Below are 26848 nucleotides of genomic sequence, written 5' to 3' on the forward strand. Positions count from 1 at the left end.
ATGAATGTAAACCAGAACGTTAAAATATACACTTTGTGGTTAAAAGACAAAGTGAATTAGTCAAAACTTCGTTAACTTTCATCTTAAAATGTTAATATTGTTATGTCTGAGTTGGTTCTCCTCTCACGGGGAAAACACGGGACTGTAAACATTTAGCTGGACTTTGTCTTTTTGGCCATTTTAAATGATTTAATGATCAGACCTGTCTTGTAAAGAAAAACGTTTCAAACATGAATTGGTAGAACTTTAATTTAGCCTTAATGCTTATTGCTCTACTCAGCAGGCCACAATTAGCTGGTGTGTTACATGTACATGTCCTCATGGACATCAGGATATAAGCATATATTTCAGCGCAACGTTTGTAGAAAAATATCACCCCCCCCCCCCCTCCCAGTATTTTTGCACATTCAGTTTCTGCAGAAGGTTAAATTATTGAGGCTTTTAAGAAAAACTGTGCGTTTCGTGCAATAAGATTGAAGTGTAGTTGACCATTTTTGATGAATTGAGTGTGTCCGAGGACAGAGTGCAGCTCAGGTTGTGCGTCATTGGCTTCAGGTGGTTCTGATCCGGGCTCACGTGGACAGGAGGAGGAGCCAGACCCTGTCAGACCAGATGGATGTAACAGTCAGGCCATGGAGCTGGACTTTTAAACAAACAAAAAAAAAAGACCTATATATATATATATAGAAATCTATATAGATATAAATGAAAAAAACAAACTGAAACACCTCCAGAGGTCAGCGTTCGCCTGCAGGGGGCGACCTGGAGCAGGCGGGACCACCTGGTAACCAAAGGAAGGACGGCGCGGCCTCCGAAACAACTTCAGCACTTATCAGCGAGAGATGGGGTGAAGACTTTTCTTTTCTTCTTCTTCTTTTTTTTTTTTTTTAAGAACAAAACAATCCACGGTTGATATCAGACATTTGAACTACTACATGTTTGTTTCTTTGCATATGAGTGATGTAAAGGGTTCAGGTGTGGGCAGGTAGCACACGGATCGGCTGTTACTGTTTTTCTACAGAGCTGTGAATCAGAGTCTCAGTGGACGGTTAAAAGGAAAAAAAAAAAAAAACATTTATGCAAGTGAGGCAGCGGCTCTGTCCTCGTTTGATTTCCTCCCTGAATTAGCCGCAGCCGCGCTCACACTTCAGGCTAAAAATCAGGATCCTTCAGGTATTTACAGACTCTTCTTTAATCCAGTGAATCCCACGTTTACTTTTCCCTACGTAGCAAAACGCTAACGGCTAAACCTCAGCGCGATCTGCACGCCGCAGAAACAAAACTCACCTGTAAATACACACACACCTACACACACACCTACCTACGAGTCACTGCAGAGGGTGACAAAAACACTCAATAACAGGGGAGGGACAATACAGGCAATAGTCACAACAACCAGAAAACCTCCTTTCAGTGCAGAAAACTCACTGCAGTAAGAGTCTGATGCACCGAGCTCAGCCCAACCTCCACTGTGCTCCGTTTTCTGTCAGTCAGGACTCCTCACTGTCAATTAATCATGTTTTTCTGGCTGGTTTTGATCGTTTCCTTCACCAGAAATTTAAATTTAGAAGCCACGTTGGCTCAATGACAATATTTTTTTGTATTTAATGTCACGGATCCACTTTTTTTCTTTTTATTATAAAGCTTGGAGATGATTTAGTTAATGCAGTAATACTTCCATAGGTTTACACATATCTTAAATGTTTTTTTTGTAATTCTTTACACTCAGACATTTTAAATGTATTTTGTAATATGTTTTTTTATTTCAGTTTAGACAAAAAAAGGAATTAATTTTGAGTTAAATTGCATTGAAAGACGATTTAAAAAAGAAAAGCTTTTCAAGTTTTTTTTAATTTGCAAATTTTAGCTTTTTTGAAATGATAAATTTATTATAGTGAATATGTGCAGTGTATATTCATGAAAAATACTTGAAGTTGTTATTTTTGCGACAAAGTAATTACTTTGCTTCATTGTTAACCCATGTTTTAAGTAATACAACTTCCATACACTGGATGGCAGAAGTGAGGTCTCACTCAGATGGTGAGGGATCAAATGACTCCCTGTACCATCTGGTGGTTCAAATTGGTATTACGGACACACTTGGAAGCATCTCCCAAGTTTTTTTAAAACACCTGAAACAACATGATTTACAGCTTGGAGGTTGGGATCAGTCAGTGTCTGGCATCGGACTCGTTTTATTTCCATTTTGTTAACGTAACAACATTTTCGTTGGTTTTCGCATCATTTCAAACCCCTCGGAGTGACGTAAAAGCTGCTCCAATTAAACAGGGGAGGAAAAGTCGGATCTGAAAGAATTAAATTGTTCAGAAAAAGTTAAGTTATTTGTAAAGTTTACTCAAACATCCACAGCAAGGCAACAATCAACATTCTCCTTCTAAAAGTGAAACAAGAAGGAAATGTCTTTTTTAAAAAGCTTTTAAAGAGATTTTTCGTTAAAATTTGCTGAAACAGCATAAAAATGTCCTTAAAGTGACATAAAACTTTGCAAATATTGTCCTTTTTAAAAATATATAAAAAAAAAAAATCACCTTTTAAGGTTAGGACTCATTTGAAGTGAAAGCCAAGACAAAAATTATTTATTATTAAATAATTTATCATGCTTTAAAAACAACGAATACTTTCTATTTTATACTCATCATATTAAGTATTCAATATGTAAAGATGTTTTAAAACCTCATGAACTTCTTGAAATCAAGTACCTTGATACTGTAATTTCTGGACTATTGAGTACACTTGACTATAAGCCGCACCAACCCGATTTAAAAAGAAAGTTCAGAGTTACGTGATGCTCCTGAATGCATCACCAAAGTATCAGCTGCATGAAGCTCCTTAACCCATAAAAATCTAAGAATTAGCCGAGTCATTGTTTTAAGCCGCAGGGTTCAAAGCGTGTGGGGGAAAAAAAAGTAGAGGCTTATAGTCCGGAAATTACGGTATGTTTATTAAAAGTCTGTTTTGTTTGCTTTTTTTTTTTTTTTTGCCAACAACTTCCAATTTCAAACTGAATTACAGAAATAGTTGGTTATAGGTAAATATCGTGTCTTCATAACAAACTGTCGTGTCACTTTTCAAACAGACGGGACCGTGGATCTTTAAGACGAGCGATGACCTGTGCTCTTCAGGCCATTTGATCCTGTCACTGTTTTTTTAAATGTGAAGATCTCCACTGGTGTTACCCTCCAACAGGTCCGTGTGTCTTCATAATTAGGATTACACTAAAATGCATAATGGACTTACTTAATTAGCTCACATCCAACAATAAGAATTCCCGAAAGTGTGACATTAACCACCTCGACGTCGGCCATGTTTTAAGTTTGCTTGTAAGGTTTTGAAAGAAAAGAGTTTGTGAAAATGCTTCATAGGGTTCTTCAGGACAGAAAGTGTCCGTGAGGATTATTTGGTTTACATCCGACTTTTCCTCCAACAGTTCCTCGTTTCACCGCATCTTCATCTTCATACTGTGAACAAAAGACAAACCTCCTCATCATCCTCTTCCTCGTGCTCTGGTCGTTATCGTGTCTTTGAGTCGGTCCAACCCTCGATCGACGACAAAATGCCAAACTTTCAGTGCTTTTTTTTTGGGGGGGGGGGGGGGGGGGGGGTCGCTTCTACTTTTAATTATTATTTTTTTTTTTTTTAGCTGAGTGAGTTCGACGTTTGGTTGACCACAACATGCCTGACTACAAATCAAATCATTGAGATATATTCACCGAATGAGATTACTCTTTACTGTTGATTCCTCAAAGTATATCCTAATATATCGAAGCAGACAATGAGTCAAAGAAAAAAAAAAAAAAAACATTTAGTAAATTAACTTTTAATACTGTACATGTTTGGTTTTTTTTTTTAAAGAGGAGGTACTTATGGAGTTCCGTAGTCGACGAACCTGAGAGGTTTTTATGTGAAAATCTTTTTATGTTGCATGTCTCTGTTGTTGGTGGAGGGGCGGGGCCTACAGAAGGAGGGGGGGGGGGGGGGGTGCTGGAGGGAATGAGGCCAAAGGTCGATTAGTCTAGAAAAAAAAATGTGAAGAAGCGTCTTTCACTATGACCACTAGATCTGACAGGTCGCATCTCCTTCAATGGAAATAAAGCACTTTAAGTGTCCAACAGCGGCGACTCGCCTCTTTATTTTTTTTTTCTTGTGCCTGCGTTTCCTCGCAATTAAACCGCAACAAGACTTCCTTATGTAGTGCTACTGTCGGGATTCACATTCTACCTTAGTAATGCCACTTTTGTGCAAAATTATTTTCCATTTTTATATTCTAGTGTTTCTTTTCATTTTAAATAGTGTCAAACGTCTGTGTCTGCGTTAGCTAATGTAAATGATAACTAGCATTAGCGTACATTTAAAGTGTTTTTTTTTTTTTTAAATAGTAACTATGTCCTATGAAAATTTTATGTGTTGGATAAAGATTTTGTATCCTTTGGCTAAAAAATAAATGAAAACATCAAAAGTAATTTGTGAAAGAAAAAACTGTTTTAATGTCGTGGCTAATGCTAACAGCTTGTCATGTGGCTACAGTAACTGGATTTCAAATTAGGTGTGTTTGAAAAACTTCAACATGCAGAGATTCGCTCAAGTTTTTATGAAATTTAAAACGTGAATCATTTTTAAAAGTTTTCAGTGTCTCTGACGCTGGATTGAAAGTGTGTTGCTCCAATGAGCGAATCAGAAATCAAACCCTATATAGTGTCATCGGGGGTTTAGTCAATCCCTATCAAGGTAGACTCCTCCCACAATCAGGCAGCTCTGCCCTGGCACATGGCACCACGTAAGGAAGTGCTTTCTCCTCTTCCCAAGATGGGCATGTGTGGGTGGAGCCAGTCCAGCTCACACGGACGCAGCAGATTCTGAATGCAGCTTCTATGATTCAATATTCAAATGGGTGAAAATCAAGGAAAAGATGAATTTGGGACAAACTTTGAATACAGTGTTTTAAGACCAATGATACCATGTGAAAGTGTTGAAAACCTGGATAATATGACCCCTTTAAGTCGCCACAGATTTTATTCAACCGTCCAGAAAGAAGGAAACTTAAGCTGTAGGAAAAGTGCATAATTGTCCCACATTTTTATGTCACACGGTCGTTAAACATGTCAACAGACTAGATTTTATGAGGGTTTTTGTTTAGCTCCTAGTAAGTGCGAGAGGAAGTTTTTTTTTTTTTTTTTTATTCGCTGCAGGGGTCGGCCACTCGGCCGATGAACAGCAGCGTGTTGATGGTGGACTCCCTGATGAGCAGCAGGAACGGCCGGTTGGCCTCGAACACTTCGCGGTTCAGGTTGATGGAGCGTCCGATGGCGATGACGGCAGTGGAGGCCGCCGCCTCGCTGCCCTCCTCGTTCACCTGAGGGTCAGAAAGCAGGTTTTCACTCCCAAGAGAACGGCCGCAACGCGGGCACGCCACAGGAAATACTCTGAGAAAGATATTCACACGGCTAACCTGGAGCATCCGATTAAAAGTGGTTAACGTGTTAAAAGTTAGTCGACAGTTCAGACGTTTATATAAACGTCCCTCAAGAATTTATAAAATGTCCAGAAATACACACATTTTCTTAAGCGTCCAACCTCCACACATTCACGCCCCAGTGGAGGCGGTTGCCATGCAAGGTGCTCAGTCCATCCACTGGGAGCAATTTGAGGTTCAGTGTCTTGCTCAAGGACACTTCGGCATGTGGACAGGTGGAGATGAGACTTAAAATGCACAGCAACTTAATAAAATAGAGAATTATTCAACTGCAAAAAGTAAATTAAGAGTTTATATAAATGCAACACAGTGTTGTTAAAATGATTTAAGGTGGGATTTCTTAAATATGTTAAGAAATGTTTTACAAATACATATTTGCATTTAATACCCCAATATCAGCAGTGTTTTTAAATATCTAAGAAGGATAACAAAAGTACCAAAAACATTTATAAAATTTGAGAATACTACAAAAAATACATATAAAAAAGTATTAAATGTGCCAAATATGGTCTTTTGAAAATGTGTGAAGCCAATGTATATGAATAGACAAATATATAAAACATTCTTTAAAATGTAAAGTGCATTAAAAATCAAATGTATTATTTAATATAAATGATAATATAATACTGTGTATACTTATTATTAATTATTTACAAATGTTGAAATAAAGTGCAAAATATCTATATAAATTAAAAGTAGAAATAAGAAATGTGGGGGTTGTTTGAGATAAATGATAAAGTTGTATTTTGAGCAGCTGTGAGAGGCTTGAGCTGACTGACCTCCAGGAAAGCTTTGTGGAACGCGTCTGAGATGTAAATGCCTTCACCGCCGTCCTCCAACATCCCTGAAACACAAAACCAGTCCACATATTTACGTTTCTATTTACCTACCTATGACCACACCATTCAATAGCCACAAAATAAACACTGTCCTCACTTGAAATGTTAAAATACAAATACACCCACAAAAAGAGAACATTTTCTGTATGCAAAGAGAAAAATTACAGAATAGTGTGAAAATAATTGATGATTATGTCCTTATTGGGGGGGGGGGGGGGGGGATTATGTATATAAAGAATGAGTGATTTTGTGTTTTTTTTTGAAAAACAAAATAAAAAGAGGAAAATATTATTGTTTATACATTTAAAAGAGTCATCATGTGGAAATCAAATTTTTCCTTGTTCAAACATGTATGTTGGTGGTGGAACTCAGTTGAAACTCACCTGAAAATCTGGAGTTTGAAAATGGCTACGTTTTTTTTTTTGTTTGGGCTCTTTGTTCAGACCAGTATCGCCCACAAGGGTGTGTGTGTGTGTGTGTGTGTGTGTGTGTGTGTGTGTGTGTGTGTGTGTCACCTGGCAGGCTGGCTTTCTCTGCACTGAAGAGATCTTTGAGTCCCATCGACTGAAGCTTCTCCTTCAGACTGAAACTGTCCTCCACCCTGAACCGAGGCAGATGCACCGACACCACCGTCTCCTTCATCTTCTCCATCCAGTTGCTCAGCTTCCCCAGGTCCAGCATCTCCTCCACCTACACACACACACACACACACACACACACACACACACACACACACACACACACACACAGTTAGTCACAATAAAACATTGTTCCAAAAGGGTTTATTAAACCTTTGACACATGATGCTTATGTTGTGTTTTAGATTGTTTCGAAAGTTTTGTTGTCATTGGATTGTTGGGGTTTTTGGGTGTCGTTTTTGTTTTGTTGTGATGCTGTTTTTTGTTGTTTGAGTTGTGTCTTTACTGCTTGTTGCCGTATTTCTGTTTTGTTGTGTCGTCATACTGATTATTTGTTTTTTGTTGTCATACTGTTTGTTGTGGGTTTGTTTTTGTTCTTGTTGTGTCTTTGTACTTTTGTTGTGTTGTCCTGTTTGGTTTGTTTTGTTGTTTTCTGTTTGTTTATTTTGTTGTGTTGTCCTGTTTGGTTTGTTTTGTTGTTTTCTGTTTGTTTATTTTGTTGTGTGTTTTTGTCCTGTTTCAGTTTTGTTGTATCGTCATACTGATTATTTGTTTTTGTTGCGTCGTCATACTGTTTGTTGTGGATTTGCTTTTGTTTTTGTTGTGTCATTGTACTTTTTGGTGTGTTGTTGTACTGTTAGTTATTGTTTTTCTGTTTGTTTATTTAGTTGTGGGTTTTGTTTTGTGTTTTTCTGTGTTTGTTTTGTTGTTGTTGCAGTATTGTTTGCTGTGTTTTTGTTGCAGTTTTGTTGTGTAGTTGAAGTGAATGCAGTGTTGTTGTTTTTGACGTTTTGTAATACTGTTGTTGTTCCCTATTCGTTGTGTCCCGTTTAAGTGTGTTTTTGTGTTGTCTTGCTGCTGTCGTTGTTGTAGGTTTGTTTCCCGACCGTTGTGGTTTTTGCCGTCTTTTTCAGCTTCCAAAATACTTGTCGAGTTGTTGTGTTTTCGTTGTGATCTTTGAGGTATTGTCGAACGACCGCCTGTTGTGTTTTCCAGGTGTGTTTTGTTTCGTTCACCTTGCTGAGGGGCGTGTCTTTGCTGGGCAGGATCATCACCATGGTGATGTCGTCGCCGCTGTACGGCATCTCCAGGACCTGCACCTGGTCGTCGGGGAAGTGTCGGTACCGGAAGTGTCTCTCCTGGTACATCATGGAGACCGGACAGCGGCGCTCGGCGCTCACGTGGAAGTCTGCCACAGCGCCGTTATCTTTGTCGAATTTATTCTTCCATTGCCCCTGAAGCACACAAACGTGTCTCAAAATACAATAAATGCCTTGAGAAATAAAATTATCAATCACATATCAGTCGGGGGGAAAAAACTGAAATCGTCTAGAAAATGTAATTTTATTTAAAGAAAAATATAATTTCCTTTTCTTGCATGATAAACAAACGATTATTTAAAAAGTTGTTCAAAACATCCACATTTCAGGTAAAAGTAAAAAAAAAAACAAATGTTATAATAAGCATCTAAAAACTTTTATAACTTTTATAAACTCATGACACAATATGACGTGATTAAAAATGTCAAAAAACAAAAATAATGCATCTTTTGTTTGAACCAATTTTTAAAGATTTTCTCTCAAAAATATTCAAAAGCATATTTAATAATTCACACACACACACACAAACAAACATGGAATACAAACCTAATTTTCTTTTGTAAAAGACAAAATGTTAACAGCTACACTTATTTAAAGAAATATACAAAATATTTACAAATTCATAATCATCCTCCTTGTCCCCAAACAGTTCTTTTACCTGAGACGCCACCACGAAAGAAATTGCAGTTATTTGAGAAAATTATTGAGTGAAAATCCTTTGAATAATTCAAAACATATTAATGTGTAAAATTTTAAATAATAGTGTGCTGTCTGAAATATTAATCTGTAGAAATATGCATTCTTTAAAAACAATTTTTTAATATAATTTGCCCACAAAATTATGAAAAATCTGTAAAAATAAAACACATTGTTGAAACAAAAGAATTTAATCTATAAACAATAATCATCCCTCTCAGATAATATATTTTCTATTGGGGGAAAAAAACCTAAATACATCTGAGCAGTGGTGGCTGAGAGGTTAGAGAAGCTGAGTGTTGCCGGTTCGATTCCCACAGCACCCCCAGTACTGGCAGCTCACCGCTCCCGGTCTCAACGGGTCAAATACAGAGAACCAGCTCAGTCGGTAGAGCGGTGGTCTCTCAACCGCAAGGTTGCACATTTCAATCCCAGCCTTTCATGGCAGTGGCGGCCTAGAGGCTAGAGAGCTCGCAGGTTCAATCCCTACAGTGGACGCCCACGATTGGTGGGAGTCAAGACCCTTGAAGACCCAGGAATTTCAGGTTTAGTTGGTTCAGTGATGTTGAAACAAAGCTAAAGGCCAGTTACTCAAACATGGTGTTACAGGTGGTTTTGTTCTGCTCTTATTTGTGGCCATACCACCTTGTGGATGCTCGATCTCGTCAGATCTCGGAAGCTAAGCGAAGTAGGGCCTGGTCAGTCCCTGGATGGGGGACCGTGAGGGAACCCCAGGAAGCCTGGGTGAGTGCAGGGGGAGTGGTTGGTGGTGGTCGGAGGGGCCGATGGTGCAGATTGGCTGCATACGTAACGTTCCACCATCCAGTATGGAGTGAATGAATAATGCAATGTAAAGCATCTTTGAGTGTCCAGAAAAGCGCTCTATATAACCCACGCATTATTATTTAAAAGCCCCTTCAGAGTTGCGGGTCTGAGCCGTGTGTCTCTACCTTAAAGTAGATGGTGTTGACCAGGACCAGCACGGTGGTGGGGTCCAGCACTCCGGGCGGCAGCGTCTCCCGGATCCTGTTTTCCGTCTTGTTGGCGATCCAGTCATTGATGATGACCCGGGACTCCTCGGCGTGTTCCTGCGGCACAGAGACGGATCTCTTTGTCTTTTTTTTTTGGGGGGGGGGAGTAAATCTTCCCAGTTTGACTGACGCAGGAGAGCTTCAACCAATCCAATCACCATAGCAACCAGTATCAGCACCTGATTGGCTGACGGCAGAGTCACTTTCCCAACATGGCGTCCATCAGACGTTCGTCACCTAAACCTTTAAATGACCTTGTTTGTTTTTCTCACCCTGAAGTTGAGCGGTTGCAGTCTGGTGCCGTAAACCGTCTCGCTGATGTTCTGGTACGTCTCGTTGAAGACGAGGGACTTCTCCCCGAACAGACGGTTGGCGGAGACGAGCTCGGTGTTCTCGTCCTTCTTCCGGTACAAGCGGCAGTTCAGTTTGGCGAAGAAGAAGTGGACCTGATCCGAGGTTTTCTCTTTGATGGTGTCGAACTCGAACACCTGGAGACAGAAACGCGTTTAAAGCCAATTCGTACTTCATAAGAACAAGAAGAAAGTTTGGCACTGCCGGGTCCTGCCGAACAGAATGGCGTCATTTTCTTCGGTCGGTGCCGCACTGCCGAAACTTCTGCACTGCCACGCATGCGTGTTCCAACTCGCTAATGACCATCAGTCATATTTTAATCATATTTAGCTTGTAACATCGCGACTGTGTGAGCCCCGCAGCTCGGCTTTACGTGATGCACCTGAACGCATCACTCAGCTCCCGCAGTTAAAACCGGACCAACATGGCGACTCAGACACAAACTTTCTCCTTTATTACCGAAACAGTTCAGCGAAATGTATTTCTGAAAACATCGGAAGCAAGAAATAAGCCGTGCAGTTGAAAAGTTAAAACGCCGCTTCACAGACGTGAGGGGGCGTGGCCTGCGAGTTCAACAGCTTCTTCTCGGAGTATGACTGTTCAGTTCAGTTCAGTCTTCTTCTCACCTTCATGATCTGCTCCAGCGTCTGGTCGCACGCGCCGAGTTTGGTCATGGCGAAGGCCGTGGACACGCTGAGGGGCGACAGGAAGATGTTGGAATCGGGCGTCCTGCTGAGCGCCAGCTGTTTGTAGAGCGACAGAGCGAAGCGCCCGTTGGCCTTCGACAGCTCCCACACCCGAGGGTTCGTGGACTCGGGGATGGAATCGACGTCTGCGATCGGACCCTCGGTGGGGTCGGGGTCGGGACTTCGGTAAATGCAGCGCGGCTCCAGAGAGAGGTCCCTTGGTTTTGCGTTGCAGATGTCCGGGTGGAGAGCAAGACAGACCGCTGGCAGGACGGCCAGGGACAACAGCCAATCAGCAACCCTCATTCTGGACAGACGACCCATCACAGGTGAGACACAACGACTAAGAAACAAACAGCAACAAATAGACAAAAACAACCACAAAGACACAAATCAAGTTTGAGACGATGGAAACAATTAGAAATGTACCACAAGAAAACCAAATCAACTACAAGGAGACAGAGAATCACTTTGAAAAGGTGAAATAAAAAACACAACAACCAACCAGAAGGACACAAAGAACAACAAAGTGATGGAATCATTTCAAAGACAAACTAAACAGCTTCACTCGGAAGAATAACCACATTTATGACCACAAAGATGGAAAATCCATTTCAAAAATATTTATATATATATAAAGAAGGGATTTTAATAGAAATTAAATGGCAATAAAAATGGTTTTATAAACTTCAAAATGTACAAAACAGCCAAAGTGGCTGTAATTATGGAAAGAATTCGAAAAGATGTAACTGTTCACAAAATTAAAAAAAACAAATAACACAAATTAACTTGAAAAAGATGCAGGACAGCTTGAAAATGACAGAAATAAAAATAAATATCCACAAAATGAGGAGAGAATTCCCCCAAAAAGGCCACAAAGATGCAAATTTGATATTAAAGGACAAATTGATCACAAAGACAAAGAAAAATGACTTCAGAAGGTATAAAACGCCACCAGAGACACACAAGATTACTTGTTAGGAAAAAAGAAAATTACAACAAAGAAAACAAGAAGGCAGCGTGGAACCGCTCCTGAGATTTTAAAAGTATGCATAAAAAGATGAGAAAGATTTACAACAACGCAATGAGTTTTAAAGTAAACTAAGTAACTTGAAAAGGACCAGTGATGCAAATCAAAGTAACAAATTTTATTTAAAAAGACACCGGAGGACAACAAAGAAATATCAGATGATTATGGATAGAAACAAAAACAACTGCAAAAGTCACCGGGATACAATAAACTTTAAAAAAAAAAAAGGCATAGAACTGCTTTAAAAAGTAATAGAACCACAAAAAAAATACAAAAAAAACAAAATGAGCAAAACGAACAAAAACATGAAGAAGAAAACTAAAACTACCAAACACAGAAAGTAATAAAGATAAAGAAGTTTTACAGTTACACTAAACGATGACAAACGTAGAAAGTAAATAATCAAAGAGACACATGCGAGGTTGTCGGAGGGTAAAATGAGCAGAAGCACACAAAGAAATTGATTTTACAAGGTCAAAAAGTCAGAACTTTACCACAAAAACAACCATGACAGACAAAAACAAAGACAAAGAAAAGCACAAACGGTCACAAAAAATAATTTGATGAGAGATTAAAAACCTTCAAAGAGACAAATGACTTCAAAAGGATGGAAACGATTAAAAAAAGAAGAAAATGACAACAAAACAAAACTGATGAAGCTTCGAAATACCTTGAAGAGCAAAACGACCTCAGAGGAACAGAGACGAGAGAAGTTTAAAGAGACAAAGTGACTTAATGATCATAAAAGTGGTTACCTGAGCAGGTGGAACGACGAGCCTTCAGACGGCGACACCACTCTGGTTTGACTCGAGGTCACTGTCCCGCAGAGCAACAGCAACAACTGTCCGACCTTTGAGACTTCGACCCGCTCGTCAACAATGTGACTCACGTCCCGATACCCAGAAACATCTGGACCGGGACCAGCCGCCGCAAACAGGACCCGCATCTGGACTCGGACCCGTCGCCATTAGTAGGACCAACATCTGGATTTAGATTTTGTTGACTATCCGACTGGCAGGTCGCAGATAGTCAACAATCTACCCCCTCCCCTTCTTTTACCCCAACGCCAGTCACTGCTTATCCCTGCAAATATTGACATCTAATATTACTGATTTAAATTGATCCTGTCATGTTGGCATTTTAACTTCTATGCTGTTTATTCTGTTTTCTGTGTGGCGCTATGTTGCAAGAATTTCCCCCAGAGATTAATAAAGTATTTTTATCCTATATCTCTAAAATATAAATTAAGTAGGAATTTCAACTTGACATTTTCATTAAATGTAATTTTTTTTTAATTATTTTAACAGATTTAGGAATACACTGTACACAAACTTCAGGGTAAATTAAGAGCAAAAATGTATTTGTTTTTCATGAAGGCATTTATGCAAATTTAACTGAAACATTAAACGCCAAACTCGCTTTTTTTTTGGGCCCATGGAACGTTAATTACTTTCGCGTCAAGTTTTTAAGTCTAATTTGTGAGCATTGTCTGCCATCTGGTGGTCACAAAAGTACATTACAACATGCTCAGTGAACCGTCTCAGAAAAAAAACCAAATTCTGGTGAATAAAAGATAAAATGCGTATTTTCTTTCCCACCAAAAACTTCCACAAACTTTTTTATAACTTTTAGGTAAAATTTTATTCAGGAAATCATAAATATAAAAACAAAAAAAGTGCAAAAGATATTTTACAAAAAGGAAAAAGTAAGTGTTTCATAAACACACTCAAACCTCTGAGAGAAGCTTAAAAAAAAAAAAGGCAGCTTAAAAACATTAATATTTCAAAGCAGTTTCAGGACTTCCTGTAAGAGCAAGTAGGACCATTAAAAACCAGGAGCTGGTTTTCCTTTCTGAGCTCCTCCACCACAGCAGATTCGCTCAGATTTAAATTCATAGTAAACTTCTGTTAGAACGAAGACGTCAGGTTTTTGGCGAAGCCGGTTTGATCAGGTTAGTGCTTGTTAAAAAAAAAAAAGCAGATTTTAAATGTGAGTTCCTAAGTTTTTCGGGAGACTTTAGATCATTTAAGACGTCAGAAACTGTAAAACCAGTCAAGCGGCTTCACGCTGCTGCAGCAGAGTCCGTGTAACCTATAGCTGGTGTGAGGCGTCTCCCTGCAGGCGTGTCCGCTCCAGGAAGTAGTTTTCTTTGTATGGGTCTGGTTTTCCGAGGCTCAAAACAGTTTGGGGAGCTGCCGGAGGCGACTCAGGTCCAGGATGTTTCCCACTGACCCCTCGGTCTCCCGGCTGCTCGCTCTCATTAAATCAGGCCGCATGCCGGATCGGTTCTCCTTGTCGCCGCCGGCTAAAAGCTGCATTTTGGGCCGCAGGTCGCGGATCAGCTGACTCTGTGGGAGGAGCTTGACGTTGAGCGTGTCAGTCAGCGGCTGGCGAGCAGTCGCCTCCTGACCGCCGACCTCCCTCTGCTCCTTTTCATCCTCGCTGACATCTTCCTCCTCCTCCTCCTCCTCGATCAGACCGTACCTCCTCATATACCTCCTGGTGGCCAGAGACATGTTGCTAGGCGACAGCACAGAGTCACCGGATGGGGTGGGGCCGTGCAGGTGGGCGGGGCCTCCCACCGACAGCCTGCTGAGCTGCGAGTCGCTCAGGTAGCGCAGAGCGATGGCGTTGGCCTCCAGGCTCAGATCCACGCTGCCGCCCGACAGGACCATGCTCGCCATGGGTTTCGACACGCTCAGTCTGGACACGGCCGCCGCCGGGTCGATGCTCGCCAGCGTGCTGGTGACAAGAACACAAGGGGAGGGTCACTTCTGTTTAACATCCACATGCTCCCACTGGCTCAGATTTGAGACCATAAGATGTGTTACAACTACTCAGATTGACGTGACTCTCTCTCCCTCGCTCTCTCTCCAGTACAAACACTGAGTGGGAGTCGAGAGCCGGTCGACCTCTGGATGTGCCAAAAGTTTCCTCCGATCAACAAAGATCAAACTAAAGTGCTGGGTTTTTTTTAGAGATAGAGGATTAACAGCTGATCATGAACTGAACCAGTATTAATAAAACAGATTAATATGATCTGGAGAATCTAGCCAGGGTTAAAGGACTGATGTCTCAGCAGGATGTCTAGAAGTTGATTCATGGATTTGTCGACTGTAACGCCGTCTTCACTGGACTTCCCTATTAAAAAAATCTATCAGTTGATTCAAAACGCTGCTGCTGGAGTTGGTTTGAGCCCAGGTGGGCGATGCCGACCTCAGGTTAGTCGCTTGTTGACTTGTTTTTCCCACGAGCGGCTTCAGAGAAATGGATTTAAATTCATGAGTGACGCGGCGAGTCCATACGAGATCAGATAACCCAGTTGTAGTCTGGCGGGACAATTTCGAGTTTGGGCGAGTCAATTTGGTACCTGGCGCTCTCCACAGCTTTGACTCGGCTCCGGTCGGACTCGGTCAGCTCGTCCTGGTTCACCTGGACTCCGAGCTGCTGCAGCCGACTCAGCGTGGCGCTGACCACCGGGTCTCCTGCTGCACTCCGCCGCCGCCGCCGCTGCTGCTGCTGCTGCTGCTGCTTCCTCCTGGACGCAGACGAGGCGGAGGCGGAGGAGGAGGAGGAGGAGGTGGTGGAGGTGGAGAGGGAGGCTTCAGAGGCTGCAGACACGCTCATCCTCCTGGACTCCTCCTGCGGCGCCTCCTGCTGGCTGCCTGACTCCTGCAGACGACTGGTGAGCTGCGTCTGAGGACACGAGGAAAAGAGGATCTGCACACAGCTTCTCACTCACGCTGCCAAGTCATTTAACACTTTTACACATTTAAAGCTGCCAGACAAAAGATTGAATTTATAGTCACACATCCTCATGAGAGTAGAGTACATTACAAGAATAGAGTTACCGACAATGAACGTTGACAAACCTGGTTCTGACTTGTTTTTTTGCGTTATCAATGAGTGCAAGTCAGAATGGATGCTTACGTCACTGCAGTATTTACACCTGTCGTGTTGAATTCTTTACAGTAAGTGTCGTTACCATGAGGTTCTGGTAGAAGCTCTGCTGTTGGTCCGCAGGCCGGTACATGCTGACGCTTTCCCCCAGGACGGGACTCTGCAGACCGCTGAGGCTGAAACACAAAGACGACAGCTTGACTCAGAAACATTAAAGATAGAAAAGCTCCATTTTCTTTCAATCTTGCACAAAACTAACGAGTCAATAGGAAGAGGGTTATTACCAAAGACTTAACAGATGTGCATTAAGAAGTTTCATTGTCTGTTAATAGCATTTCTTTTGTGTGTTCACTCAACAAAATAAGCCACCCAAAAACCAAAATAAACATGTAAATTAGTAACAGCAAAATGACAGACAATAAACAGGCAAAAAATAAAACACCAAGAAATAAATAAAAAATTGCAAACTAGTGTACAGATATATTTGCATTTCAATCTTGCTTAAAAAATATATTTTCTTAGACAGAATAAAAGAAGAAACACCTGCTTGTCATCATAAAAACTATTCTAAACAGTGGAGCTCACCTGTGAGGGTCAGAGGTCGACTGAGGAGTCACCTGATCGGCGGCGATGTCACCAGCCCCGCCCACCGACTGCATGACGGCCAGGTCCTGGGGTGAGGAGGGGGGAGGCTTAAGGGAGGAGGGAGGAGCAGGACCGTGGACGTCCTGATGGGGGACGTTTGGTACCGGATTTCCCCAGAAGAGACTCGCACCTGAACACAATATAAAGAAGTAAACATGTAAACAATAAAGAGCGACATGAGCAGAGAGAGAGAGAGCTAGGAAAACAACACAGCGAGAAAAGTAAACAAGTCGAGAGATAAACAGAGAGAGAATTCAACAATAGAGTGAGCGATGTACACAGTGGAAAGAAAGGTGACACACACACACGCACGCACGCACGTGTAAACAACACAGCAGAAGATGTAAACAATAGATCAAGAGATGTAAACAATAGAGTGAACAATGTAAATAGAGACAGTGACTCAACCACTAATTGAGACCAAAACATCCAGATATTCACTTTATTGTACACAAATGCCACTCAATATGAAAACAACACTGTAATGTACATAAACAACACAAACACAAAAACGTAATATAACATGGCCGTGTCCCCTGTCCTCTCACCCGTCTCCACGGCGACGCTCGTCGTGCTCTTTGACGTCTGCGTATCAACCTGCTGGTTCGATGACTGAAGCTTCTTCTGAGTCTCCAACAGCATCTGAACCTGCAGAGGAAACAGATTACAGTGCTGATCAGAGTATTTACAGGGTTAAAAAAAACAACACTCCCATGTCATTCTGGGAGTGTGACATTGAAAATGCTGTCAGAACCTGCTTCACAACAACTTGAAATTGAAAGCTATGGCGGCGAGCCTTGGCATCAAAAATCCTATTAAAAATAAAGGGCAAACGCCATTTCATTGGATGATGTCTGGAAATCAGCAAAACTCTCCCACAACGTCTGGATGAGCAACCTGGCAAATTCTAGTGAGTTTCAAAAGATAAAATATTCACCGAGATGACCAGAGAATAAATTTCAGCTCATCACCGTGTGCATGTTTATGTATATTTGCCCACATGGGCAGCAAGCGAACTCTGATGACACTCTCAGATTTAATGCTTTGTTTCTTTTATACAACCTAAAGTGTTCTGGGGTGTTAAAGTGTGGGCCGGGGGGTATTGGGCTTATTTACAAAGATTAAATGTTTTAATAAGCTGGAAATGTGTAATGTACCTCAATATGCTGCAACCATCCGTTCTTACAAAATATGCAACATTGAACATATCGTCATGACAGCACGGTGGTTCTATAACTGGAAACCGCAGCACCTCCATCAGCAGAAACAGCTGTCGTTTCCTACCTGAGCCTGTAGGAGGCGCAGCTGGCGGTCCTGGTGAAGGAGGAGCAGGTAGGCGTCTGAGGGTATGGCTCCTCCGGGTGCATGATCGCAGCATTTTTTCTCACCACAGGGGGGACGGGGGAGCCAGGGGGGAGTTACAGGATCTGCTGCGTCTCCCGGGTGAGGACAAGGGGAGTCGATATACCGGGGGAGAGGAGTAGAGGGCGGAGGGTGAAATCTGCAGGGGCAGGATGGAGCGTGACAGTGGGCTGGGGGAGAGGGGGGAATTAAAAAAGGAGAAACTAGTTGTTGGGAGGAGACAGGAGGAGGAGGGGGATTGCTACCAGCAGAATTCTGATTAGAAGAGGCAGGAGGAGTCTGGTGGAGAAAGGAAGGTAGAGGAGGAAGACTGTTAGCAGGAAGAATAGACGTGTGAAGGGATGACGGAGGAGGAAGATGATGTGAGAAAGCAGGAGCAGCAATGTGTAGGTTAGATGGAGGTAGAGGAGAACTATAAAGAGCTGAGGCGGGAGGAAGGATCTGGTGTTGTGAGGAGAGAGGAGGTGCAGTGTGGAGATCTGAAGGTGGAGGAGTCTGGTAAAGTAAGGAAGGCTTAGGAGGAGAAAGACTTTGTGAGGGAGGAGGGGGAGCAGTGCAGAGGTTGGATGGAGGAGTATGATGATCTGAGGTGGCATGAGGAGCAGGGTGCTGGAGGAGGAGGAGCTGCGGCGAGGGAGCGATGGAGCTGCAGGTGTTGGAGCAGCAGCAGTTACAGGGCTGCTGCAGGTTGGAGTTCGGGGTGCTGTGGAGGTGCAGTGGATTTCTGAGGGCTGGTGAACTGGTGGTGGTTGTTCCAGATGGAGGAGCAGTCTTCTTTGTGTCACCTGTTGGAGCAGGAGGAAGAGAAGGCTCGTGGGCGGAGTCAAGCTGGCCATTGTGATTGGTGGAGAAGCTGCCGTCAATCAACAGAGAGAGTTCGGGAACGGAGGGCTGAACTCTGCGAGCCTGAAACGAGAAAAACACCAACGTGACTAAAGGAGGAGGAGGAGCGGGGGAGGTGCAGAGAAAAAAAAGTAGTGAAAAGTGGAGGAGCAGAAGTCGCAGGCACAGAGGAGAAAAAAGAAGTAGAAGAGATGAATTGGATGGAGGGGGGAGGAGGAGGAGAAGGAGGAATTAGAGGTAGAAGAGGAGGAGCAGAGGAGAAAGAGTGGCAGAGTAAAACAACCAAGTAAAGAGGTGATGGAGGATGAAGAGGAGAAAAAGGTTCTGAGGATGTTCTCGCATTAGACGAGTTCAACTTAAACTATTTTTATGGTTTTTAAGCAGTTTTGCTTGTTCTTCATCAAACTTTTTTCATGGATTCCTCATCCCATTCATATTTTCAACCTCTGATAAAATCCTTGTTGTACAGTGACGAGTTTCCTGATGCTGGAAACCATGTTTGGTCTGAAGTTCTATATCTTCTACCTGAACATCAAATCTCTGACCCGCCGACAGGAAACCCTCACGTTCATCCCTGAAAGTCAACGCCGAGTAGCGTGGTAAGGTTTTTAATTTGAACCAACAGACCGCGTGACGATCAGGACGGACCTGCTGAGCCGGAGGGTGAGGACTCGGGGACGGACGAGGAGACAGGTCTTCATCCTCGACTCCAGAGTCCTGATCGCTGATGGAGAGGCCGGCAGCAGGCGCGGGAGCACTGAGGACAGACAACCCCCGGATTAACAGTCTGCTGCTTTGTCAACATGTTAGAACTCCACTGAATCCCCTTGATTTGATACACTGGAGTATTTTTATCTGTACCTGCTGAAGGAGAGCCGAGCTTCTCTGAAGACCTCCGACTGTCTGCCGCGACTTTCTGAGCCCAGCTCGCACTGCAGAGTCCGACCGTCCACCGGCGCCACCTGCTGAGCACACACAGCTCATCAAGACACTCGGGGGGGGGGGGGGGGGGACACAAAGGCGTGTGAAATAACAGCAGGAGGAGGAGGAGGAGGACTCACCTGGTACAGAGTGATGAACTGGGATGCACTCAGCAGCTGGTAGTCCAACTGCGGTCCGGGTCCTCGACACTGGAAGAACTGAGGAACTCTGTGAGTGGAGGCGAAGAGGACGAGCAGAAAGGAGCCGCTTTCTGAAAACACCCTGAAACGGAACCAAGAGACAAGAACCGAGTTTCAGTCATTTGACACGATCTCTCGCCTCAGAAGAACCGTCAACCTCAAAAACATCAACAAAACATCCTCTGACGTCGAGACGACATCACAAGTGATGTCTGGACAATTAGAGTTGTGAATAACAGGTTTCAAAAAACATCACTGGACCTCCACTAGTTTTACCACCAACATTAAAGCAACTCATTAAAAAAACAACGCATTGTTGCCATGACTGAAGTGTCTGTGAGCTTTTAACTTCTGACTTTAGTTGAAGAGTTAAAAAACTAAACACTTAAGCTCCAGTTTAACTGTGCAGCCGTTTAGCTTCAGTGTTTGCCAAAGCACAAGTTTAGTGAATGAAGAAGGCTTCATTAATCCTGAATAACTCCACAGCAACATGAAAGAAGATAACGTCGGCACTAGCAGGCGTCTATACGAGTTTCAGTTCGGAAAGGTTTGCTTCCTTTCCTGTGTGAGCAGAATCAGTCGAGACCCGAAACCACAGTAACTGTGACGAGTGTCAGCAGCAGTCAGTACATGTTGGCGTAGCTTTCTAAGGACTCTGCATGATGGTAATTTATCTCAAGATACTCAAGAGTCGGTAAACTCACCGCTTCCCCAAACGGTAACAAGTTGGTAGTTTGTGCTTGATGCCATGTGTTGGAGGGAAATGTGAGTAAAGAACAAATCCATTCAGTGTCTGAGCTCTTACCTGTCCTGCAGCGAGGTGCTGAACAGGAACCTCAGGCAACAGGCCCACACCTGAGGGCTGGAGACGCGAGTCACTCCACTCAGCCAGCTGTCGCACAAACACACAAACATTGGGACAGAAACCAAGTGAGACCTGTGAAAGTATTCGAGCTTCATCTATTCTAATCCAGGTCTGGGTTTTTCTGCCGAGCAGAGAAAGAGATTATATCTCCAGATGTTGTTCAGCAGGTAAACACGGTGATCAAAACCAGTGGACGGCCTGAAAACATGCTTGTAATTAAATCAAATATCTGAACAATTCTATCTTCACGTCGTGATCCGTTTTTAAATTCAAAGGAATCAAGAGTTCTACTTCAAAACAAATAATTCCCCGAGGATCGCCAAAGAGCTTTGTCTTTGTTTTTTTCAACTGGTTAAAGAGGCTTTTACTTTAATATCTTGTTTTATTTGTATGATTTTAATGTAATTTTATGTATTTCTTTTTCTCTGTGAAGCACTTTGAATTGCCGTCTGTATGAACAGTACTTTACAAATAAACTTGCGTTAACGACGGGTTTCCAACTGGCCGGAGAGTCGTCTCTGACGCAGTGGGATACTCTGAATGTTATTCCGACTGGATCACAATAGGTTCTTTGCATTTTGTGGTTCAAACTGGTTAAGATTAGTTTAAAGTAGTTATTAATTGGGTTCTTACTGGTTTAATTAGATTTTTTGGTTGCTTTAAATTGACTTTTGACTTGTTTTTATGGTTTCAAGTTTAAAGTCGTGTCTGGCTGCTTCAAACTGGATTCTAACCGACTTAAACTGGTTTCCAGATATTTCAAACATGTTTATCGTAGTTTTCTTATTCATTTTATTCTCCAATACTTACTAATCCTATAAAAACATGTCGTGTTGGAGGGAGAACTGCAGTATGTATGTCCACAGAGTGATACTCACAGTCCAACCAGCGGCATCTTGGAGGCTTTGGGGTCCGACTCCAGCAGCAGGAGCAGCTTCCTGCTCTGATCCATGGTCAGGAAGCTGCAACAGTGACACAGCAGTGAGTAACACGCCACACATCGTAGCAGCAGCAGCAGCAGCAGCAGCAGCAGCACCACAACCTCCTCACCCTCTCTGCCGGCCGGCGGCCTGATGCCGGCTGACGCTGGTCAGACTCCTCAGCAGGGCGGTGGGGATGATGGGAACGGCTCGGACCGACTGCACGTCCACACCGACGGACGGACACACGGCCGACCAGCAGAGGCTGAACTCGGCGGCATCGAGCCGCTGAGAGCAGGACACCTGACCTTTGACCTTTATCAGCTGACACAGGTCCAAAGTCTGTCTGCTGCACAGAAACTGCTGCAACGCCTGAAGCACAGAGGAAGGAGGCATCATTCCACGAGGGGCGGGAAACGTTCACATTTGAACCGGCATCGGTGCTCAACGATATCAATGTTCTGTACTTTTGTGGGCGTTTATGTGGTAATAAATGTTGATGTAATTTGTTTAATAATTAAATCTCAAAATGTTTCAATTTAGCATGTTTATTTATCAGTATGTAAACTTAAACAAATATAACAAAACAACATCCAACTATTTGTATTGTAACGTCACCGTTGTCTCACAAATTTCTTAAAAGTTTTTTTTTCTGAATGAACAATTTAAAACCCAGCTCTACCTACTCTTATTCCTTTGCCCTCTGGAAGCAGTGTGTGATCGGGGTCAATGAAGAGCAAATATGTTTAAAACAAACAAGCAAAAGAGAATGGAGTAAAAATAAATAAGGGTATAAGATTTTACAAATTGAAGTATTTGCTGACTTTCTTTAATGTTTTGTTTTTCTTGTTCAGTTTACAAAGCCGACTTGTTTTGCTTATTTGTTATTATATAAATGAAAAAATCGAATAAAACTTTGAATTACAAAAAAAAAAAACATGGAACAAACTTCAACCATGCAGGGAGACACATGCAGTTGACCTACGTCAGCTGTTGGTGACACGAGTGAGAGGTTGCCATGACAACAAACATGGTTGTACACGAGGAGGCAAGGTAATCCCATTACTCAACGAGAATTATTTAAGCGAATGATGATCAGACGCTCCTCAAGTTACTGGAGTTCATCTGAACACCAACAGTTCAGCATGCAGCCATTTCCTCGCATCTCTCTTTTATTAACAACTGGACGCATAAATATGAAGGAGTAAAAACAACAATAAGATGAAGGTTTCGGTAAGTTTTTAGTACTTGTAACACTTTAGTGGCTCTGTGATTAAAATAATGACTGATCATTTCAAGTTGTTGTCAAATTCAGACGCATCTTTAAAAAAATGTTCATTATGATCGAGAAGTTAATTGTTGAGCAAGTTTTTTTCTACAATCACACCACGAGACCACAAGGATCCCGTTTTTGTTCTGGTTCAGCTGAGCCGTCGTCCTCTGGCCTGCGAGACTCACCTTGAAGCAGTGTTGGAATTCAGCCTCCGACTGGACGACGGCGTCTTCAGGCTTCGTCTCACTCTGAAGAGAGAACCAGCAGGGGACCAGGACATCTCCGGGCAGCAGTGCAGAGGGAACACGGCCAGAGGATCCGGCCTGGTCCCGACCCGGGTCGAATCGGTCCAGGGTCACAGTGATGCCCCCCTCATCTGGAGCACAGACACAGTTCAGGTAAAACGCTCTGGACCAACAGAAGAGCAGGATGAGGCGGAGGCGAGCTCTGACCTGAGTCGACTGACACGGATCCCAGGAAGAAGCAGAGGACGCGGGGCTGCTTGTTGTGACGGGCGTGACGCTGCGCCAGGCGCAGGGCTTTCTCGGACAGCACCAACTGGGGCCCCCTGCACAAACAAACATCTTCTGTAAACAACAACAATGAAGGCATCCTGCAGACACTCAGGCACACAGTTAAAAATGACAACGCATAGACAAACAACCCTCTAACGTCAACAATATCACAGATTCAGATTCAAAACTTCCGAGTTAGCTTGCTTGGCACAACAGTGGCTACCTGATTGAGGTTGGTTGCCATGGTAACACATGTTACACCCATAACCCGCCCAGAGCAGGTTAAGTTCAGGATAAGAGCTTATTAAAAGAAAACTCACAATTTGGTTCCAGACGAGTAAATAGTGAGAAGAGTGTCGAAGATTTAGGCTGAATTAATTAATTGAATGATAGAAACCATAATAATAATAGTAATAATACAGAGACGACATCCATGATCAGGACAGAAGCTGGGATGAAATAACAGTTACTGCCCATCATCATCACCATCATTATCATCACTAGAACTGTACAATAACATTAAATTCTCCTTGTGCAATACCTATTTTCTACCTGGGGGCAATTGAGTACCATTGTACTGTAAATACTGTTCATGTGTGTATTTTTATATTATTCTTTTGTTTCTCTTTTGTTGCATTTCTTTTTTTCTCTCTGTGGCTTTTTACCTGGTCCCAGGCATGTTTTGTTACTATAAATGGTTTTGTAAAGCACCTGCACACATACGCCTGCAAAAAACAGTACCAAGTGATCATTCAAGCTGCTTTTAGCCGTCAATCTTTGTATCGGCCCACTCAGTAGCTTGTGTAAGAAATGTCGCCCACTGATCCAGATGATGGTGTAGTAAATAATTGTACACTTGAATAAGCACTGTTAAATTCAAGAGTGAGAAACATATACAACTCTATCCAAAATCTGTCATTATGATTCTTGTTGATCTACAGTGTACTTGTTGACTGCAGAGGTTAGTGCACTACTCTGTATTTTAGAAAAGTGGTATTTTCAATATTTACAGGGGGGCAAGGATGTTTTGAAAACATTTTACTCTGGAAGCTATTTCCCCCAAAAAATAAAAATAACATTAATGACTTCCACTGTTGCTGTTGTGTAAACAAACGACCAAAACACAACGCAGGTTTATCGTTTACACTTGAAAATGTTGTGTAAACTGAATAGCAGAACGGAGGGATTAAGAGAGAGAGAGAACTTTTCTAAACACGGGTATAAACAGCTACTAAAGGTCAACATCAGTCAAACTATTCTCACAGTTGTCCTTTAGGTGGTCTTCAAGAAAAACTCAGCATCTCATCCAACCTCATTAAAAATGTTTTATTACACCTTCTAGAACCAAATTTAGAAATAATTCCAGATTATATTTTATGACAAATGTTCCTGCTGTGAAACCACGCGACTGAATACTAATACTCTAATCTTCAGCAGCATCTACACCTGAAGACATTCACACATGGAAACAAACACGTAAACTGTAAAACAGATTATATGACGGTGTCCAGAATCGTCGTGCGCTTACCTGTGCGAGCAGAGATGGAGGCGCAGCATCTCTCCTGTTGGGGTGCCGTCCCACAGTGCTGATCTGGATTTGGGGAAACTCAGCGGCGTGAGAGAGCTCACAGAGGTTCTGCAACCAAACAACAACAATTTAATAAATAAACAAAGGTCCTGCAAATATATATCTTTTTTTTTTCTAAATGAATACAAAAGAAAAGGTGACACATGGGGGTTTCTTCTTGAAAGCACATTGTATTTATTCTTCTGTTAACTTAGATTTAGGGCTCTGAATGTGAATATTATAACTCACTCACAAAGTCTGAATTTCATTGGCAGTACAGTGTTACTGACTGTTTTCTTGTGTATATGAATATACAAATGTCTGAATACATTTGTGGTGCGCTTCAGTAAAATATATACTTCAAATACACATTGCTCTAAATAAATAACAAGAATCAACCAAAATATTTAAAACAGGTCTGACTATGAAATTATTTAATAGAGTTTAAAAGAAAGATATGCTAATTTGACACAAATTGATGTGTATCCAAAAACATGACAAAAAGAACCACAACGATAAAATGAATTAAAAAAACATTCACAACAGTAAACACACATATGACAACCACGAGTAATACACTCTACGATGAAAACACCCAAACAAAAATAAAATAATCAAAATAGCAATTGTGAAAATATTGACAAGAAAAGAGAAAATAGAATTATCTCTATGATCCCGACAATACAAACAAAAAGGCTAAAAACGATGAGATTTTTGCACATTTTCACGCACTCACGCAAAACGAGTAGAAGCAAAGCATGACCACAATAGAATACAAAAAGCAACAACAAAAACACAACAGACGGCGACAGCTTCCAACCCTCCTCCGTCCACACCCAGCTGAAGTTAATCAACAGGAAACTGACCTTCCTCTCATGTTTTCGGGGGTGAAAATCTCCTCTAGAACCCCACTCGGCAGAGCACGGAGATTCACCGGGAAGCTCATCCCTGCCGAACCCGACAGAACGAATACCCGAAACGGGTACGAGACGCAGGAAACACCGCGGGTGCTTTAATCACATCTGCTAACGGTAACTAGCCGCGTTAGCCTCGCGCCCGGGCCGCATTAGCTCCCGACGTGACTCAAACTCCGGTCTTTCCCGCTTGGAGGTGATGAAGACTTGACAAAAGACGCGTTTTGGTTAATTAACTCTGGTCTTCCGGCGTTTTGGAACTTTTAACACAATCAGTAAGGAAAACACAGCTTCAATGGATGTTGTTTGATTGTGGCGCTGTTTGGACCCGAGTGGCGGGGCGACTCTATCAGCCAATAGGAAGCGCCGCCATGGAACGACTGGCCAATGGCGTGCCAGTTCGCTACCCGTGCCTGGAGCTCCAACCCTTTTTCCTCGTGATGTCAGCGGATACAAAAAGCGCACTAGCGGCTCGTTAGTGCCTCTAGTGCTTGTTTTTAAAAGTACCACAGAGCAGGCTTCACTTGAAATCAAATACAATACGAGAAGCAATAATCAGGACAATGTTAAAAATATATAAAAGAGACAGAAAAGTCACAACAAAATGTCACACACAACAGCAAAATGAGAACAGACCACTAATATCTACATTATGACAAAATAATTGTTAAAAAGGTAGAATATCTACAGGCAACTAATGAGATACTGTGACAGGATAATGTACCTAAAACACGAATAAATATAAAGAGACAAGACTTTGCAAGAAAAAAACACATGATATAATTGCACACATATATTTGAAAAGCAATTCTAAATAGACACAAACAGACATGGTGAAACATAAGCAAAATATAAAGATTTAACAAAATTTAATTAGATGTGATAAGGAAAACAAATGATCCTGCATGCTATCAGAAATGAGGACACAGTCCAAACTGAGATGCACTCTCGACAATGTCTCTCAATAGGAGACCAGCAACAAAAGAGGAGATGTTTGCTTCATGTGGCTGTCAGTGTGCAATTCTTCTTTGTAAATAGTCATTTGCTGTCTAGGAAAACAC

General features: G+C 42.2%; 2 protein-coding genes across 3 annotated transcripts; both read right to left on the reverse strand.

Moving 5' to 3' along the window:
• Positions 1–4126: 4126 nt before the first annotated feature.
• On the reverse strand, positions 4127–12909 carry serpinc1 (serpin peptidase inhibitor, clade C (antithrombin), member 1). Of its 2 annotated transcripts, none has more exons than XM_080472884.1 (8): positions 12618–12867; positions 10773–11139; positions 10068–10283; positions 9715–9852; positions 7985–8203; positions 6846–7020; positions 6271–6335; positions 4127–5371 (listed from the first exon to the last, which is right to left on the reverse strand). In XM_080472884.1, the coding sequence occupies exons 1-8, from the start codon at positions 12806–12808 to the stop codon at positions 5195–5197; spliced, it is 1548 nt and encodes a 515-aa protein (XP_080329010.1). In that variant the 5' UTR covers positions 12809–12867; the 3' UTR covers positions 4127–5194. The 2 variants fall into 2 exon arrangements, with proteins under 2 accessions (XP_080329010.1, XP_080329009.1); XM_080472883.1 differs by having other exon boundaries at positions 4480–5371; positions 10773–11175; positions 12618–12909.
• A 577-nt stretch (positions 12910–13486) lies between these two features.
• On the reverse strand, positions 13487–25921 carry stil (STIL centriolar assembly protein). The gene is made up of 17 exons (XM_080473064.1): positions 25740–25921; positions 24835–24942; positions 23244–23359; positions 22977–23167; positions 21649–21890; positions 21477–21560; positions 20539–20625; positions 19674–19815; positions 19474–19574; positions 19261–19369; positions 18380–18675; positions 17692–17908; positions 16956–17055; positions 16348–16537; positions 15848–15938; positions 15233–15558; positions 13487–14604 (listed from the first exon to the last, which is right to left on the reverse strand). Exons 1-17 carry the CDS (start codon positions 25817–25819, stop codon positions 14037–14039), a joined length of 3048 nt encoding a protein of 1015 aa, XP_080329190.1. The 5' UTR covers positions 25820–25921; the 3' UTR covers positions 13487–14036.
• Between the last annotated feature and the right edge of the window lie 927 nt (positions 25922–26848).

Source organism: Lipophrys pholis (genome assembly GCF_963383615.2).
Source record: "Lipophrys pholis genome assembly, chromosome: 10".
Taxonomy (NCBI): Eukaryota; Metazoa; Chordata; class Actinopteri; order Blenniiformes; family Blenniidae; genus Lipophrys; species Lipophrys pholis.